Raw genomic sequence first — 17,500 nt, forward strand, 5'->3', positions numbered from 1 at the left:
CACAGTTTTGGGAGGTAGTAGATGTCTCAGGAGGAGCAGTTAAGATGTAACCTGAAGAGATGGGTCTTCAGGCTCTGTCTCAGTTTCCTTGGTGATGCTCCGGCTATCTGTCTTCTTGTACAGTTGACGGTTGGGAGATTTTGTTCGGCCAAAAGATCTGAGGTATTCGTCTGAGCCATCCGTTGTGAAAAACTTCCACTCTCCATTCTGAAAAACTTCCACTTCACATGCGCGAACAAATGAGTGGATCAGAGTAGGCGTATACTGAAATGTATCACTTTCTAATGCTTTGGTCCGCATATCGTGATCTGATGCAGCTTGTTTTGTGAGCCTGCTAACAATATAAAGTAGTGTTCTAGTTAACTAGGTAGCAGTGGGGGGATTACTCACCCAATCTATTGCGTTGTTGCAGTATTTTGGCTCGACTAGCGAGTTTGTGTTGTGATTCTCAACAACGTTGAAACAACATTGTAGTTCCGTGTAGTTCCGACGATGCGGACCAAAAGACTAGAACATGTCACAAACGATTGTGTCTCAGTCTTGTGCTGTGAGTTTCCCTGTGAGTTTCCCTTATTTGGGGCTTTCTAGACAGGTGACTGGTGTTGTTATGTTGGCTTGGTTATAGAACAGCAGCTAGATGAATGATCGTCCCACTGGGATGACGGCTTCTCAACCCGGGCGGCAGTGGATCAAGACTGCCTGCTGTCAGGTTAAGCTCCGTGGAAAATGAGGTGTTGTTGTATTGCCGGTGGGGTAGAGGGGTGAATAGACTCCTGCTGTATGTTATGTCTGGGCTGTGTGTGTGTGTGTGTGTGTGTGTGTGTGTCTGGGCTGTGTGGGCCCACTGTGTTCTTTTTGATGGTGCCTGATGGCTTTTAATGGATCCTGCTGAGAGCTGAGATCTCACAGAGGCATAGAGGGATAAGCCGTAGTAAGGGAGGGAGGGAGGGGGGCGATGGGGGTGGCTGAGAGGAAATCAACAACTTTCTTTTTTTGTCTATGTCTTTTCTGGACAGTTTTTTTCTGTTTCTTTCTTCTTCTTCATCCTTTTGAACATTGTTTATGGGAAAACGGATGAAGGACATCCAGGTACTATAGTGAAAAAACATTGTGTAAAAAAAATGCTGCACAATGAGTTCTTACCCTGAGTCTCTCTGTGATGCTAGGCTGCTGAGAAGACTGTGTGAGGTGGCTGTTGCTCTGGAGGTAGAGGCTAGTGGAGGTAGAGGCTGTGGCTCAGGAGGTAGAGGCTGGTGGAGGTAGAGGCTGGTGGAGGTAGAGGCTGTGGCTCAGGAGGTATAGGCTGGTGGAGGTAGAGGCTGGTGGAGGTAGAGGCTGTGGCTCAGGAGGTAGAGGCTGGTGGAGGTAGAGGCTGGTGGAGGTAGAGGCTGTGGCTCAGGAGGTAGAGGCTGGTGGAGGTAGAGGCTGTGGCTCAGGAGGTAGAGCTGCCGTCTAATGATGGCAAGGTCGGCGGATTGGCGGTTCGATCCCCGGCTGGCCACATGTCGAAGTGTCCTTGGGCAAGACACTGAACCCCAAATGGCTCCCAATGAGCGAAGGGCGCCTTGCATGGTAGCTTGTCACCCTTGGTGTGTGAATGTGTGTGTGTGTGTGTGTGTGAATGGGTGAATGAGAGGCTGTTGTAAAGCGCTTTGGAATAAAGCTCTATCTAAGTCAGTCTATATAAGTCAATCTATATAAGTGTAGTGGATTTAATCTGGTTTCTTCTCTATTGATATTGAATATTGAACACAAGGAGATTGATCATCTTAGCTTGAAGCCTTTTATTAATAAAGTTACATGAGAGCAGTCTAGAGTTAGCAAAATCCAGAGCCCCCTCCTTCTCTGAGCACCACCCTTATATACAAAGTCGACTCCCCAGATGAGACCCTAATCTTGGCAAACAAATGTGGTGACAGGAAACGCTAGACTTTAGTTAGTACGACACAGAGAGTTATTGTGCAACAAGTCATTGGCACATCTCTTACAGGAAGGAAAGGCCTTCCTTAGTGCTCGATTTCCCAGAATGTAGAGAGACAGACTTCAACTCTTAGCATATCTGATATAAAACTACAACATAAGTCAGTCCATTTACCATTTACCATTTGAAGCAGGCTGCTGAGAGGACTGTGTGATGTTAGGCTGCAGCCAGGAGTGTGTGATGAGGTTATATAGAACAACAAACATGAAGGCAATGCAGCATGCAGATGTTCCCCACACCGAGTCAGACCGGATCAGCCGTGATGGTGGAGTAAACAAGATGTCGGCGGTGTAACATTTTCACCGGTCTTCTTCTTCGCTGTCTTCCACGGTGGGGGGGGGGGGGGGGGGGGTCGCTCCCTGAAGCCTGTGCTGCTACCTGCTGTCAGCCACGGTGTTGAGGGCAGGGGGGGGGGGGCTGTGCTGCTACCTGCTGTCAGCTACGGCACCTGGAGGTGCGCACAGCCCGTTTCCTGTCAGCAGGGGCCACCACGCCAGCGCTCGCTAATCCTGTGTGACCTTTCTGTTTGTGGCACCGAACTCCACAACAAGCTGACAGAGCCAGGGGATGGGGGAGTCTGCGCACTGGGGGGAGGGTGTGCTGCATTAGCTCCCAGGCTGTGAGAACGGGGGGGGGGGGGCAGGGGGGGGGGGGGCAGGGGGGCGGTGGGAGAGGAAAACAAACGGCTAGCATCTGGAGAGAGAGAGAGAAAGGTGTTACCTAGCGAACACATGGAGAACGTTCCTCTTAGTGGTGCATTATGGGTTGTTTTTTGTCAAAGTTGTGGCTGATTGCTGCGTGTTTCACAGTTACGTAAGCCTGTTCCCTCTCAGCCCGTCCAAAACCCCTCCAAAGGCATTAATATACAATAGGGTTTGCATTATATATGTGTATATATATATACACACACAACTTTTCATTATTGCAGCAACGTGGTATAAATATGATCAACTGCAGACTACATTATTTATAAATGCTTCCATATTACATTAGAGCAAGGGTGTCAAATTCAGACTTGCTGAGGGCCAGGCTGAGGTTGGTGAATAAAATCAGGGGCCGAACATTTAGTACAATGACTATTTTTTTTATATAGAAGAAATATAAGTAGGCTAGTAACTGTATGTTTTCTGGAGCAAGTTTTTTGCAATGGCCCGCTAACAAGATCTGTAGGAGGTAGACATCCTCTTTACTTAGCTCATCAGGAGTAAGACCCAGGTATAGGGATGGAAACGTTGTACTGATGCTAAAACCCAGAGTTTCTGCTACTTCCTTCCAAAAGGTCTGAATAGAGGGGCAGGTACCAGGAGAAGATGTGTGTGATCAGCCCTGTAATGTTACTTTCTTTTCCTGTAGAATAAGAAAGAAAGAAATCAATCAATCGGTTGACTCTTGCCATTGTTAGCATAATGTCCCCATCTCTACATTTCTCACCCCCCCACCCCCACCAGCTCATAACACGTTGCTTAACAAGGCTGTGCTTTGATAAACAGGTGCTTACAAGCGATTATGCCGTGTTTTGTATAATTTGTGTAATACCACGTCTTATTATGAAGTGGTGCTATCCCTCCGCGCACGGTGAGCTCCTCTCATGTGTCTATCTAAACCAGGGGCATTAACATACGAGCTGTGGGCCTGGGTCCTCTAGGGGAGGCCTTTGATGCTGTGGAAGAGGAGGAGGAGAGGAGGAGAGGAGGGGTGAGGAGGCATCGGTGTTGTGGTAGTAAAACTGTCCACAGCTAAAGTGTGGTCCTCTGACTCCTTCTAAAAGAAACATGAGTGTTCGAGAGACACAGCGTTGGGGAAATATTTTAAGTGCTTTCATGTTTTGCCGTACTACAAAATGAAAACGTTTTTCTTTTTTAATCTCGACTTTGTTTGGGAAATATTTAACTATCTTGTTTGTTACCTTATGGGACTCAAACTCTCCCTTTCTCCCAGATGATTTAGTGTTAGCACACATCAAGTAAATAGCGGAATCTGAACACAACACGCTCCAGGCTTTTTTCTCTCTCTCTCTCTTCTCTCTTTATTTCATTTTAGATTTTCCATTGTTTGTTTTTCTCCCTCTTTTCTCTCCTGGTCGATTGCTTTTCTGCTTTGCTGTGTTGTGGGAAAGTCGTATTATGACAGAGACAAAGCTAAGGCCCCATGGAGAACCACGTGTCAGCCTCATCAGAGGGCGAACAGCAAGAGAAACGCTGGACAAAAGATGCTATTAGACTTTCAGAGGCAGAAACAGAATGTTTGTGTGGTGAAATGGAGCTCTCTCTCTCATCTCCAGTTACTGTGCTTGTTGTTGTATGAAATATTGCTTTTCTGAATTGGCTCTGTAGTGGTGTAAAGAGTTGCAATGGTGTTTGATCCGTATCAGACCCACTGAAAAAACGACACCATCTGTGGTTCGTACCCCACGTGCATTCAGATGTGGGTGGTATAATTCTGACGTGGGGGGGGGTTTCACTCCTACACTAAACATGAACGTGCCGTTTCTCACTGGTCACTGTGCTTTAGGACCCTGACTAGTCATAGTCATAGTTCATTTATTTAAACACGCACCAAACTACACCGGTTTAGGAATATGGAATGGAATATGGTAACACAGACGGGTAAGGACAACACAATAAACAAACAAAATAAACATGGAGGACGTCTAACATTCATAACCGCAGACATTTAAAGACAGACGTTCATACTATAACACATCAGGAACATCTCAGTAGCCTAGTTCACTTCAGTAGTGAGTTTTCAGAGTCTTGAAAGTCTCTAGATCGGGGGGGGGTGGTCTTGACGTTCAGTGGGAGGTCGTTCCACATCCGTGGAGCTGCCACTGCAAACTCCCCTTGTTACCAGCTTTGATCCGGGGACCATCAAGAGTCTCTTTTCGTCGGATCTGAGGGATCTTGCGCTAGAGACATAGTCCAACAGTTCTGTTATGTAGTGTGGGGCGAGGCCATTTAGGGCTTTAAAAACGAACATGAGGGTTTTAAACTTCACTCTGAACTTAGAGTGAAGAGATGCCAGGACTGGAGAGATGTGGTCTCGCATTCTGGTGCACGTCAGCAGTCTGGCAGCAGCGTTCTGAACCAGCTGCAGACGGTTCCAGAATCCCATCAGCTATCCCTGTGTAGAGAGAGTTACAGTAGTCGAGGCGCGAGAAAATGAGCATGATGATGACCCTTTGCAGGTGCCGAGGGGAGAGAAAGCACTTGATTTTAGCAATAGTGCGGAGCTGGAAAAAGCACTTCTCACTTTTTTGTCGAACCTGAGGTCAGAGTCGAGGTTCCTGACCCGGGGCTTCACCAGGGCGGACAGGCTTCCCAGGCCTGAGCAGCAGAAGTGGTGAAAGCCAAACAGGATGACCCCCCCCTCGTTTTCGTTTAGTCGCAGGAGGTTCTGCGCCATCCAGTCCTTGATGTCCCACAGCCAGTTTATGAGTATGACTAACCTTCCACCATCATGTCCCCCCCCCCCCCCCCACCTCTTTGTGTCTCTCCCCCGCCCCTACCCCCCGCCCCTATTTCTCTCTCTGCTCCCCCCCACCCCCCCTCCTCTCACAGGGCATTAGCAGCCTCTTCAGCTCTCTGAAGGTGGTCCGTCTGCTGCGTCTGGGGCGGGTGGCCCGTAAGCTGGACCACTACCTGGAGTACGGAGCGGCGGTGCTGGTGCTGCTGGTCTGCGTGTTTGGTCTGGTGGCCCACTGGCTCGCCTGCATCTGGTACAGCATCGGAGACTACGAGGTGAGATGGGGGGGGGGCTGTGGCCCAGGAGGTAGAGGCTGATGGAGGTAGAAGCTGGTGGAGGTAGAGGCTGATGGAGGTAGAGGCTGGTGGAGGTAGAGGCTGGTGGAGGTAGAGGCTGTGGCTCAGGAGGTAGAGGCTGGTGGAGGTAGAGGCTGTGGCTCAGGAGGTAGAGGCTGGTGGAGGTAGAGGCTGGTGGAGGTAGAGGCTGTGGCTCAGGAGGTAGAGGCTGGTGGAGGTAGAGGCTGTAGCTTGCCAGCATTGGTGTGTGAATGTGTGTGTGAATGGGTGAATGAGAGGCCATTGTAAAGTGCTTTGGAATAAGGCGCTATATAAGTCAGTCTATATACAATATACTGTATTATGGACTTTAATGTTTAGATTTTTTGTCTGGATTGTTTGAGTTAATACCAAAGTCTGGTGCAAATTTCACTTGAATAGGCTGATTGGAAATACATTTACTGGACAAAATGTTGATACTTATTTCCCCCACTGTAAGTCAGACCATTTATCATGTTACCATCAGGTGATAGACGAGGCCACCAACACCATCAAGGAGGACAGTTGGCTGTTCCAGCTGGCCATCAACATCGGCTCCCCGTACCGCTTCAACGCCAGCGGGTCGGGGCGGTGGGAGGGCGGGCCAGGGAAGGACTCCCTGTACATCACCTCCCTCTACTTCACCATGACCAGCCTCACCACCATCGGGTTCGGCAACATCGCGCCAACCACGGACGGAGAGAAGATCTTCTCTGTGGCCATGATGATGGTGGGCTGTAAGTATTGATTGATTGATTGATTGATTTGATTAGACAATTTAAAAATACAAAAATAACAATGCATCTGAAGCAGCTTCATACATCACATCATTTTAGTTCTAAAACTATCAAGGATGGCACAACAAAGCTGAACTGCTTATTTCCATTGTGGTCCTTGTTGGAAAGGGTTGAGGGGTGAGGTAGGCAACAGGTATCTACAGTAACTATGTTTTACATGTAATATAATATAATATTACAATATACGCTGGTTAGCGTGAAGCTTTTATTGTTTTTTTTATCAAACGACATCAGATTTAGAGTGGGTGGAGACCCCAGGAAGAGTGCTTTGCTTCAGCTAATTAGATTAGATTAGATTCAACTTTATTGTCATGGCAGAGTAGAAGTACAATACAACGAAATGCAGTTTAGCATCCAACCAGAAGTGCAAATAGTGATATAAGGGCATGATATAAACAGAACAAGAGGTAGTGATAGGTAACTATGTAATATACAGTATGTGCAGAGGTAGTGTTGTAAACATCAGTATAGTTTAGAGGTATATACAGCTATGGGAAATATGTAGTTATGAGCTATATACAGTGAGGTAGTTGATGTACAGTATCTAGTATGCAGAAGTATAAAAGAAGCTATGTCAGGAGACATGTGCAATGTGCAATATGCAGTAGTACAAAGGTAGCAATGTAAACATCAGTAGTGCAAAGGTTATAGAGTGATCGCATTAACCAGGGATGAATATACGCCATTTAGCTGACGCTTTTATTGTTTTTATCAAACAATATCAAATTTAGAGTGTGTGGACGCACCCAGGAAGAGTGCTTTGCATCAGCTAATGGGGATTGTAATCAAATCAAATCAAATCAATGAGTGCGTACGTTTCATGGTCCCAGCAGGAAGTAAGTAGCAGTGGAATTTCTTTTGATTATATTTTATTAATTTAACCAGGAGCTCCCTGGTTAATGATGGATCGTGTAGTTGTTTTATTTGGTCAACAGCCTTTTCGAGGAGATCTTTGTTTGTGGGTCGTCGTCGTGGTGGCAGAGAGAACGTACTTTATCGTTGTTGCTATAACGATCGCGAAGACGACAAACGTGATTAATCGCACACACGACGCTGCCCCCCATGTTTACTCACAATCATCTGACCCGACGGGAGAGATTACGAGACAGAGAGACAAGGGATAGAGGAACACGGAGAGGACAACGCCCCCGCTATTGTAATATAGGATCTGATCTGATGGCATTTTGTGTGACTCTTCTGCTGGCGTGTGATTGGCTTGTTCCGTTGTTTTTACTCTGCCAACACACATCAAAGCAAAATGATCTGTTTTAAGTCTGGGCAGAGCCGACAGTCTTGGCACGGACCAGCCCAGCCACCCCCGCAGATTAAACTATCCTTTGTTTTTTGGCTCGTGATGCGAGCGGTCGGAACTGAATTTAGAGTGGATGGGTCCAGAGCAGACCCACACAGTGGTGGAATCGCCGGGGCTTATTGGCACCTCTTCCTATTACTGTCTGATAAGGCCATCCTGCCCTCCCCCTCCTCCTCCTCCTCCCACCTCCCTCTACAGCTGTCAGGAACCAGTTTTAGATTAATAGGAAACTTAATTCTATCAGTGGCTGATAAAGGAGGGTAGGTGGTCATGTCTTTTTTGGTAGACGTGCACGGTGCACCCCTCATATACATGCACCCTTACCCCTCTCCCCCAACCCTAACCCTAACCACCCCCCTCCTAAACCCTTGATAGCAAAATTTAACAAACCATATCACTCTATCCACACAAGGACTACTTTATGCAACCACATTTCCTCCAAAAGTTAAATATCCCCTCCAAATTAAATATAAAAAAATGTCTACAGAAAGATTGGGGTGTTAGCTATCATATAATCCCTTGAGTTTGAAAATATAGGTAATAATTTATGATGTTATCAACTTATATAACATTAAAAGGGGAAATTGATAAAAACGCACAAAACACTAAATAAATAATTTAAATAAAATCTGCCTTAATGAGACATTTGTGGTTTTCAATGTCTTTTTCTTCATTATACTACACTTTTGACCCTTCCTATAAAATGACTTGTTTTTAATTACTTATATATTTCTGAAGACATAAAACACCAGTAGGCCTGTGTCCTGTTCGTCACGTACAGAGAGACACCCAATCAGCTCCTAATCCGCCTCAGAGAGAGATCGCCTATGCAAAACTAGTAAAAGTAGTCATTAAAAAAAGTCTTTGTTGTCTGCAACCCTGCGGTCCTGAGGTCCAAACGCACCCTCAGAATCTGTCTCAAAAACGCCAGACCACGTGTCAGCGCCCTCTGTAATGATGAAGACAACCTCTTTGATGTTGTTTATGTAGAAGTGTTCCTGGTATGTCATCATTCTCCATTGAAGTCGTTCATTTGAGTCGTGCTCCGTATCTGTATCATATCTGTGTGATCTGCTGGCTGTGCTGCTTTCTTCCCAACAACAACAGTGAAGTCTCCAGTTACTAGAGCGTGAGATGAGGGCGTTGATGCAGTCTTAATGGCTACTGCATGACTGCTACTGCATGACTGCTACTGCATGACTTCCCACTGTTCCTTAACTGTCTCTGTGGAACGAACGTCTTGGAACTCCTTTAAGTGGTAAATGGTAAATGGACTGCACTTATATAGCGCCTTTATCCAAAGCGCTTTACAACGGCCTCTCAACCACCCATTCACACACACATTCACACACCAATGGCGGCAAGCTACCATGCAAGGCGCCAGCCCGCTCACTGGGAGCAATTTGTGGTTCAGTGTCTTGCCCAAGGACACTTCGACATGTGGCCAGCCGGGGCTCGAACCGCCGATCTGCCAACCTTGCCATCATTAGACGGCAGCTCTACCTCCTGAGACACAGCCACCCTTTAAGTTCCATGTAAATAGTAAGTAAGCCGTGAGAACCGACGGCTCTTAGGCGGTAGGAGCCTGTTTCCGTAGCGTGAGGCGGCTTGATGTACAAGTACACCCCCTGGACATGACGCTGGTATGTCGCAGGGTCTTACGTCCCCCAATCCAATAATAAGTAGCATGTGTAGCATATGTAGCACATACATACATACATACACATGTAACATGTAGCACACACATACAGTAATAGTAGCACACTAGTAGCACACTAGTAGCACAATAGCAGCAGTACATGTAGCGCACACATACAGTTGATCAGAAAGCTGTGATGTTAAAGTAGGAGGCAGTAGCAGTTGTTCCTGTGTCTGTTTGTGTTTCTAGGCAGCTGAGTTATTTGTGTGAGACCTATAAGAGAGATAAAAGCGTACTTAATCAAAGACATGGATTAAAGAGAAGAGAGAGACGGGTGAACACGCCTGATCGATGGAAAGTGGCGGTTTGATCCTGGCAGTAAAGTAAAGCTGAGAATAAAGTCCCCCGCAGCCAGGATGGGATGGGGGTGGGGGGGCAAGAGGGGGGGGGGGGTGGCAGGAGAGCCAAAGATCAGTCAGCTCTACCTTGGACACCGAGAATTATATTCAAATATAAACATATGTTTATTGGTTCAATGGTTATCGAACACTCCAACACAATAGAAATATACAAAATACAAAAATAGATTATCATTAGGGCCTTACAGACTGAATGAAAAATAGTCGCCCGGAATTATGACAATAATTGGAGCCAAAGAACAGTCAGCTGTAACCTCGACACCGAGAATTATATATATATATATTAAAATATTTGTTATTGGTTCAATGGTTCTCGAACACTCCAACACAATAATAGATTATCATTAGGCCTTACGGACCGAATGTGTAGTCATGTACAGTCCTATATGTATAGTCGCCGGGAATTATGACAATTACCTGTCCTCAGCTCTGCTCAGAGCAGCTCAGAGCACCGCGGCTTTACGGCGGGAAAATAACCCGGGCTTCGCCTCAGGAGCCTGAGAAGGCTTGATGCCCGGCTCCTTAAAACCAGGAGAGACTTCTGTCTCACCCTGAGTGAGCGGGCGAGAGACGAGACACGACAGGAGAAAACTAGAGAGCAGACATCACCGGACAGTCGCGGGGGCGGGATGGCGGGGGGGGGGGGGGGGGGGGGGGGCCTCATAAGCACTGATTTCATCTGTGTAAAAAGAAAGTTGGCTGACGTGAAAAATGTATAGAAAACTGTCACACACAGCGCGGGGGGGAGGGTGTTACGTAAGGAGGATGATTCCACATCTAGCTAACTACCAACTTGGTTCCCGTTGGTTCCTAGAGCGACCGTGGTGGAAGTCCCCGGGACTTTAAACCACGCAGCAGATTGGAATTGCTTCTGACCTGCGACTCACCCTCCCTCCCTATTTTAAGGAGCCATTTTCTTGGTGATCAGGAGGCCTCTGGTACTGCCTTGAGGGGAGGATGGGGGTGGGGGAGGGGAGGGGAGGGGAGGGGAGAGGGAGGAGAGGGAAGACTGGGGGAGACGGAGGAGATGGAGGACTGGGGGAGAGGGAGGAGAGGGAGGGGGAGAGGGAGGACTGGGGGAGAGGGAGGAGGAGAGTGAGGAGGAGAGGGAGGAGGGGGAGGAGATAGGAGGAGATGGAGGACTGAGGGAGGAGAGGCAGGAGGAGGGAGTAGATGGACGAGGAGATGACAAAAGAAGCAGCCCTGAGTGTCTGTCTCCCTCTCTCTCTCTCTCTCTCTCCCTCTCCCTCTAGCGTCTCAGCTGAGATGCCCTGATTACGTAATTATGAGAAAGCGGGGGAGGGGAGAGAGGGGGGGAAGAGGTCACAGACAGTTCCAGGGACAGACACAGAAGCACTCCATGTTTCTTGGTTGGCGACACAAACAGTCTTGAGACACCTGGGCACCTTGCAGTGACTGGGGGAGAGGGAGGAGAAGGGGGAGGAGGAGATGGAGGAGATGGACGAGGGGGAGGGGGAGGAGATGGGGGAGAGGGAGGACTGGGGGAGAGGGAGGAGGGGGAGGAGGAGGAGGAGGAGGAGGGGGAGATGGAGGAGATGGAGGAGGGGGAGGAGGAGGAGATGGGGGAGATGGAGGAGGGGGAGGAGGAGGAGATGGGGGAGAGGGAGGAGGGGGAGGAGGAGGAGAGGGGGGAGGAGAGGGAGGAGAGGGGGGAGGACACAAACAGTCTTGAGACACCTGGGCACCTTGCTGCTCTCCAGTGACTGGGGGAGAGGGAGGAGGGGGAGGAGGAGGAGATGGAGGAGAGGGAGGAGAGGGAGGAGGAGGAGATGGAAGAGAGGGAGGAGGAAATGGAGGAGAGGGTGGAGGAAAGGTAGGACTGGGGGAAAGGGAGGAGAGGGAGCAGGGGGGGAGGAGGAGGATGAGATGGAGGGGGAGGAGATGGAGGACTGGGGGCGGGGGAGGAGAGGGAGGACTGGGGGAGAGGGAGGAGAGGAGGGAGGAGAGGGAGGAGGACACAAACAGTCTTGAAACACCTGGGCACCTTGCTGCTCTCCAGTAAACATCATACGTCTGGAAGTATGGTTGAAAGACAACATATTAGGTCATATTAGGTTCATCTGCTTTCTTTGTTTTGATGTCTTTTAGGGCATTTCTGCATTATGATAGAGACAGTAGTGATTGACAGATGAAATTGAAGGTCTTGATCTCACTCTCATATCTGCTTTCTAACAGCACCATGTCTAGGTCTGCCACAGGTAAACGATGTGCAGGTATGCCCTAACCCCAGGTCAGCTTACACAGACGACAGTGACGGTGAATTACTGGGACATCGTCTGTGTAAACGTGACTGGAGACAGACACAAAGGAGGTAGAGGAATGAGGGATTGATAGAGAGAGTGAATACAGAAAGAGAGAGGGTGTTCCATTGTGCTGGCTGGCTGGTTCTGCAGTGGTACTGGAGAGCTTTGCTTCTCTATGTCTCCTCTGTCTGTGGCGGGGCGATTAGCCTAATCCATAAAGGGTACGATACACTCTCTGTTCTCTCTCTTCTCTCTCTCTTCTACTCTCTTCTCTCTCTCTACTCTCTCTTCTCTTCTATACTCTCTCTTCTCTCTCTCCTCTCTCTTCTCTTCTCTACTCTCTCTTCTCTTCTCTACTCTCTCTTCTCTCTCTCCTCTCTCTTCTCTCTCTCTCTCTCTCTATCTCTTCTCTCTCTCTATCTCTTCTCTCTCTCCTCTCTCTTCTCTCCTCTTCTCTCTCTTCTCTCCTCTTCTCTCTCTCTTCTCCCTCTTCTCTATGGTCCTCTCTCTTCTCTACTCTCTCTTCTCTCTACTCTCTTCTCTCTGTTCTCTCTCTCCTCTCTCTTCTCTCTACTCTCTCTCCTCTCTCTTTACTCTCTCTTCTCTCCTCTTCTTTCCTCTCTCTTCTCTCTGTTCTCTCTCTCCTTTCTCTCTTCTCTCTCTTCTCTACTCTCACTTCTCTCTTCTCTCTTCTCTTCTTTCCTCTCTCTTCTCTATAGTACTCTCTCTCTCTTCTCTACTCTCTTCTCTCTCTCCTCTACTCTCTCTTTCTCCTCTACTCTCTCTTCTCTACTCTCTCTTCTCTATGGTCCTCTCTTCTCTCTCTCTCTCTCTCTACTCTCTCTTCCCTCTCCTCTCTATAGTCCTCTTCCCTCTCTCTCTCTCCTCTCTTTCTTCACTCTTCCTCCACTGGGTCACAACTAATCCCACATCAACTGGCACAAATCAGGGAGGGCTCAGACCAAAAACAGGCCCATTACTGTGTGTGTGTGTGTGTGTGTGTGTGTGTGTGTGTGTGTTTGAGTCTTGTGGTTCTGTATCTGTGTACTGTGTGGTCCTGTGTCTTTTGTGTCAGTGACTCAGAGTGTGTGGTTTCTAAATGTGTGTAGAGGAGTGGCTGTGTGCTGGGTGGTGGGGGTGGTGGAGATGAAATTATACCCATCTGGGTCTGCTGTACCCTCCTCCAGCGGTCCCAGAATGTCACATTTGTAATACAATAAGAGAGAGAGAGAGAGAGAGAGAGAGAGAGAGAGAGAGAGAGAGAGAGAGAGAGAGAGAGAGAGAGAGAGAGAGCGCTCAATAGATACTGAGGCCCACTGGCACGATGAACCAGCCACTTTCTCTCTCTGTGGTTTTCTTTTTTTGTGTGTGAAATGTCCAGCTGAGATTTAGTGACAGTGAGTAAGGAGCTTCTCTCTGGGCAGATAGAGATACACAGCAGACAGATAGAGAGACACAGCAGAGGGATAGAGAAACTGGGGGGGAATTCCTCTATTGTTCTGTCATCACAAGGATAAGTGGAGGCTTCCTCTGTCTGTCTGTCACTCTGACCTGCCGCACTCGATATGTCGACATAGCAACGTGGGCCGGACGAACTGACTGATGTGTGAGGGAGTGACAGACAGAGAGAGAGAGGGGGGGGGAGAGAGAGAGAGAGCTGGGGTGTATAGTAAAAAAACACCAGAACCACTATACCTGCCAAAAAAACGCCAGTTGTGCCTCCACATAATACGTGCACGATAAATAATTGATAGCAGTTTTAAATGTGCTCTTTCCATGCAAATTACCCAAGGCTTTTGCTTTGTAGTGATTCATAATTCATAATCCCCCCTCCATAATTATCACCATTCTAATCGTCCTGCCGGGCCCTATTAATTCATTTACCGGGTCTTATCGACCCCATCTCCCCCCCCCCACCTTGTTGAAAGAAAGTCAGCAAAAGGGCCAGTCACCTTTTTCTTATTCTTATTATAATATTTTAATTCTCTTCATCTGCGATTTATGAGAAGCTTTAAAGCGCGCTTATCTGCGGTTAAGACTGGCAACACAGGGATAATTGAATCAACCGGATTGCCAGACAGACGGATGATGGATCGGACCTCTTTAGGGTAATTGCTGAGGTCCGGCAGTAACGCCGTAGGACCTTAAGTGGAAACGTTGATGATGGAGAAGTGAACCCTCTCACCTGCCTGGCACTAGAGGGGAGTTCGATTATTCAGAGAGCCGTGAATAATGCCTTTAGAAGTGAGTGAGTGAGTGAGTGAGTGAGTGAGTGAGTGAGTGAGTGAGTGACGCAGACGCACTTGCTTCTCGAACCGCTGTCAAAGTGCTCCCTTGGGGTTAGACAATCTGCACCACCAGTCGGATGAAGCCTAGGAGAGGGAGGAGGGGTTGTTCGTAAAATTCGCCGGAGTGGAGTGCACACTGGGTTCGATGTCATAAAGGGGACCGAGTAATTTTGATTGGACAAGAGGAGGCAGTCACGTGGACACTCTGGCGCTCTCAGAGCTAATACGTACGCACCACCCCTGCTGGACTTCGGATGCTCGATCTGTCCGTTCTGAAGTGTTATCCGAGGCTAACGGTGTGCACAGTAAAGTGGTCCTCTGTGGCTCCTTTTGGTAGAGCGTGGGGCTAATAAACGCTTATGTTTGGGGGTTCGATTCCCGCTGGGACCGTGTATACTGAAACATTTACGCACTCATAGCGATGTAAGTCGCTTTGGATAAAAGCGTCAGGTGGAATGAGCTTCCCTCGGCTGTCAGAACTGCAGAGTCACTCCCCATCTTCCGCCGGAGACTGAAGACCTCCATCTCTTCAGGTTACATCTTAACTGCTCCTCCTGAGACATCTACTGAGACACCTGCCTCCTGAGACACCTCCTTCCCCCTATACTGTGTCTCCTGAGACATCTACTACCCCCCTGTACTGTGTCCCCTGAGACACCTGCTTCCCCCTATACTGTGTCTCCTGAGATTTCTAGAGATTTTCTCCCCCCCTTGTACTGTTTCTCCAGTGTCTATTTCTTTTCTTTCTTCTTCTATCACGACGACTGCCAATGGCCCCTGGCCTGAGCTAGATTACTTTTCCTGCTACGACTGGTGAATTGATGATTCACTTGCTTAGTCAATGTATCGATTGTAAGTCACTTTGGAATAAGGTGTCTGCTAAATGCCAAAACTTTTATGTAAATGTCTAAACAGCGTATATGCTGTACGTAAAGCCATCAACAACTGTTACTTCAGCTGAAGTTGCTACTAGACTTAACTTTACTTTATGAAACACCTGCTTCTGTAATATTATTATTATTATTAATAATAATAATAATAATAATAACCTTTATTTGTACTTGGCGGCTGTGGCACAGGAGGTAGAGTCGCCGTCTAATGAATGAATGAATGAATGGTCTTTATTGTCATTAATACAGTACAGGTACCATACAACGAAATTTAGTAGGGGGGGCTCCCCTGGTGCTTGGAAAAAGACTAAAAACAAGGCAAGGCAAGGCAAGGCAAGTTTATTTGTATAGCACATTTCATACAACAGGGGCAATTCAAAGTGCTTTACATGCATTATTTAAAAATACAGCAAGAGGAGCATAAGAAAATAAAAATTACAATGAATAAAAGCAAATATAAGAAGTAAATAGATAAAACATTTAAAAAGACAATAGTTAATGGAAAAAAGACATTGATAGAAGTGTTTGTGTTTAATCATAACTGGTGCAAAACATGAAGGTTTTTAGCTTAGATTTAAATATTTTAAGGGTTTGGGCCTGTTTGATTTCTTCAGGGAGTTTGTTCCAGGAGCATGCAGCAGCGTGACTGAAAGCTGCTGCACCGTGTTTTGTTTTTACTCTTGGAATTATTAGCTGATTTGTCTCAGCTGACCTTAGGGACCTTGCGGGAATATAGGGTGGGAGGAGATCTGATATGTATTTTGGTCCAAGACCATTTTGTGATTTGTATGTAATTAGGAGGATTTTGAATTCAATTCTCTGAGAGACTGGTAGCCAGTGCAGGGATCTCAGGATTGGTGTAATGTGTTCAAATGTCTTTGTTTTTGTTAGGACCCTACCAGCGGCGTTTTGGATGAGCTGCAATTTACGAACAGCTCCTTTAGATAGGCCTGTTAGTAGACCACAAGAGGGCCAAGGGTAAAATAAAAAAGGGAAAAGAGCTGGTTTACATAAATAAAGGCTATGTACACTATCTACTATACTATACTACTATACTATACAATAAAACACTGTGCTGTACTCTATGATGCTATGCTATAAATATCCTAACTTTTCCTATATCTGAACCTTATGTACACAAGGGTTGTCATATTGCACATAGTATTGTTGCACATTCATTTAAAGTGTCGCAGTTAGCAGGTTTGAAATGTTCACAGTTGTATTTCAATATTGCACTTATGTTTACAATCTAGTAGCTGCCATCAAGTTGTCTAGATTGTCCAGGGCCTAGAACCTAGGTCTTTGCTGTGTTCAGGGCCTGAATGGCCCTAGGGTAGAAGCTGAGCTTCAGTCTATTTGTCCGTGCGGACATGGTCCTGAACCGCCTGCCTGAGCGCAGCCTAACAAAGTGTTCGTTCCCAGGGTGGGATGGGTCCCTGGAGATCTTGGTGGCCTTCCTGAGGCAGCGTGTGTTGTACAGCTCTTCCAGAGAGGGGAGGGGGGCGCCGATGATCTTCTGGGCCGATCTCACGACTCTCTGTAGCGCTTTCCTCTCTGCGGCTGTGCAGCTGGAGAACCACACGCAAATGCAGTAGGTGAGGATGCTCTCCACTGTGCAGCGGTAGAAGGTCACAAGCAGCTCCTGTCTGAGGTGGTATTTCCTGAGGACTCTCAGGAAGTAGAGCCGCTGTTGTGCCTTCTTGATGATGGCTGCTGTGTTGGTCCTCCAGGACAGGTCCTCCTGTATGTGCACCCCCAGGAATCGGAGAGTTGAGACTCTCTCCACGCTCCCTCCATCGACTAGCAGGGGCTTGACCTCAGATCTTTTCCTCCTGAAGTCCACGATGATTTCCTGGGTCTAATGATCACAAGGTTGGCAGATCAGCAGTTCCAGCCCCGGCTGGCCACATGTCGAAGTGTCCTTGGGCAAGACACTGAACCCCAAAATTGCTCCCAGTGAGCGGGCCAGCGCCTTGCATGGCAGCTTGCCGCCATTGGTGTGTGAATGTGTGTGTGAATGGGTGAATGAAAGACCATTGTAAAGCGCTTTGGAGCAGCTTTGGAGCAGCAAAAAAGGTGGTCCATTTACCATTTACCATTTACTTTTCCTGCAAATGTTGCAGCTCAAAGTGCT

The 17,500-nt window shown here is 47.5% G+C and overlaps 1 protein-coding gene across 1 annotated transcript in view; it reads left to right on the forward strand.

Annotated features, from left to right (window-relative positions):
• kcnh5b (potassium voltage-gated channel, subfamily H (eag-related), member 5b) overlaps positions 1–17,500 on the forward strand; it is a gene marked incomplete at both ends in the record, with an annotated part of 66,915 nt that overhangs the window by 19,553 nt on the left and 29,862 nt on the right. The window contains 2 exons of the mRNA XM_080522398.1: positions 5,539–5,718; positions 6,245–6,494. Coding sequence (XP_080378524.1) covers positions 5,539–5,718; positions 6,245–6,494 — 430 coding nt within the window. The remainder of the gene's footprint in view (positions 1–5,538; positions 5,719–6,244; positions 6,495–17,500) is intronic.

The sequence above is a fragment of the Nansenia antarctica genome (assembly GCF_963989245.1).
Source record: "Nansenia antarctica genome assembly, chromosome: 1".
Classification (NCBI taxonomy): Eukaryota; Metazoa; Chordata; class Actinopteri; order Argentiniformes; family Microstomatidae; genus Nansenia; species Nansenia antarctica.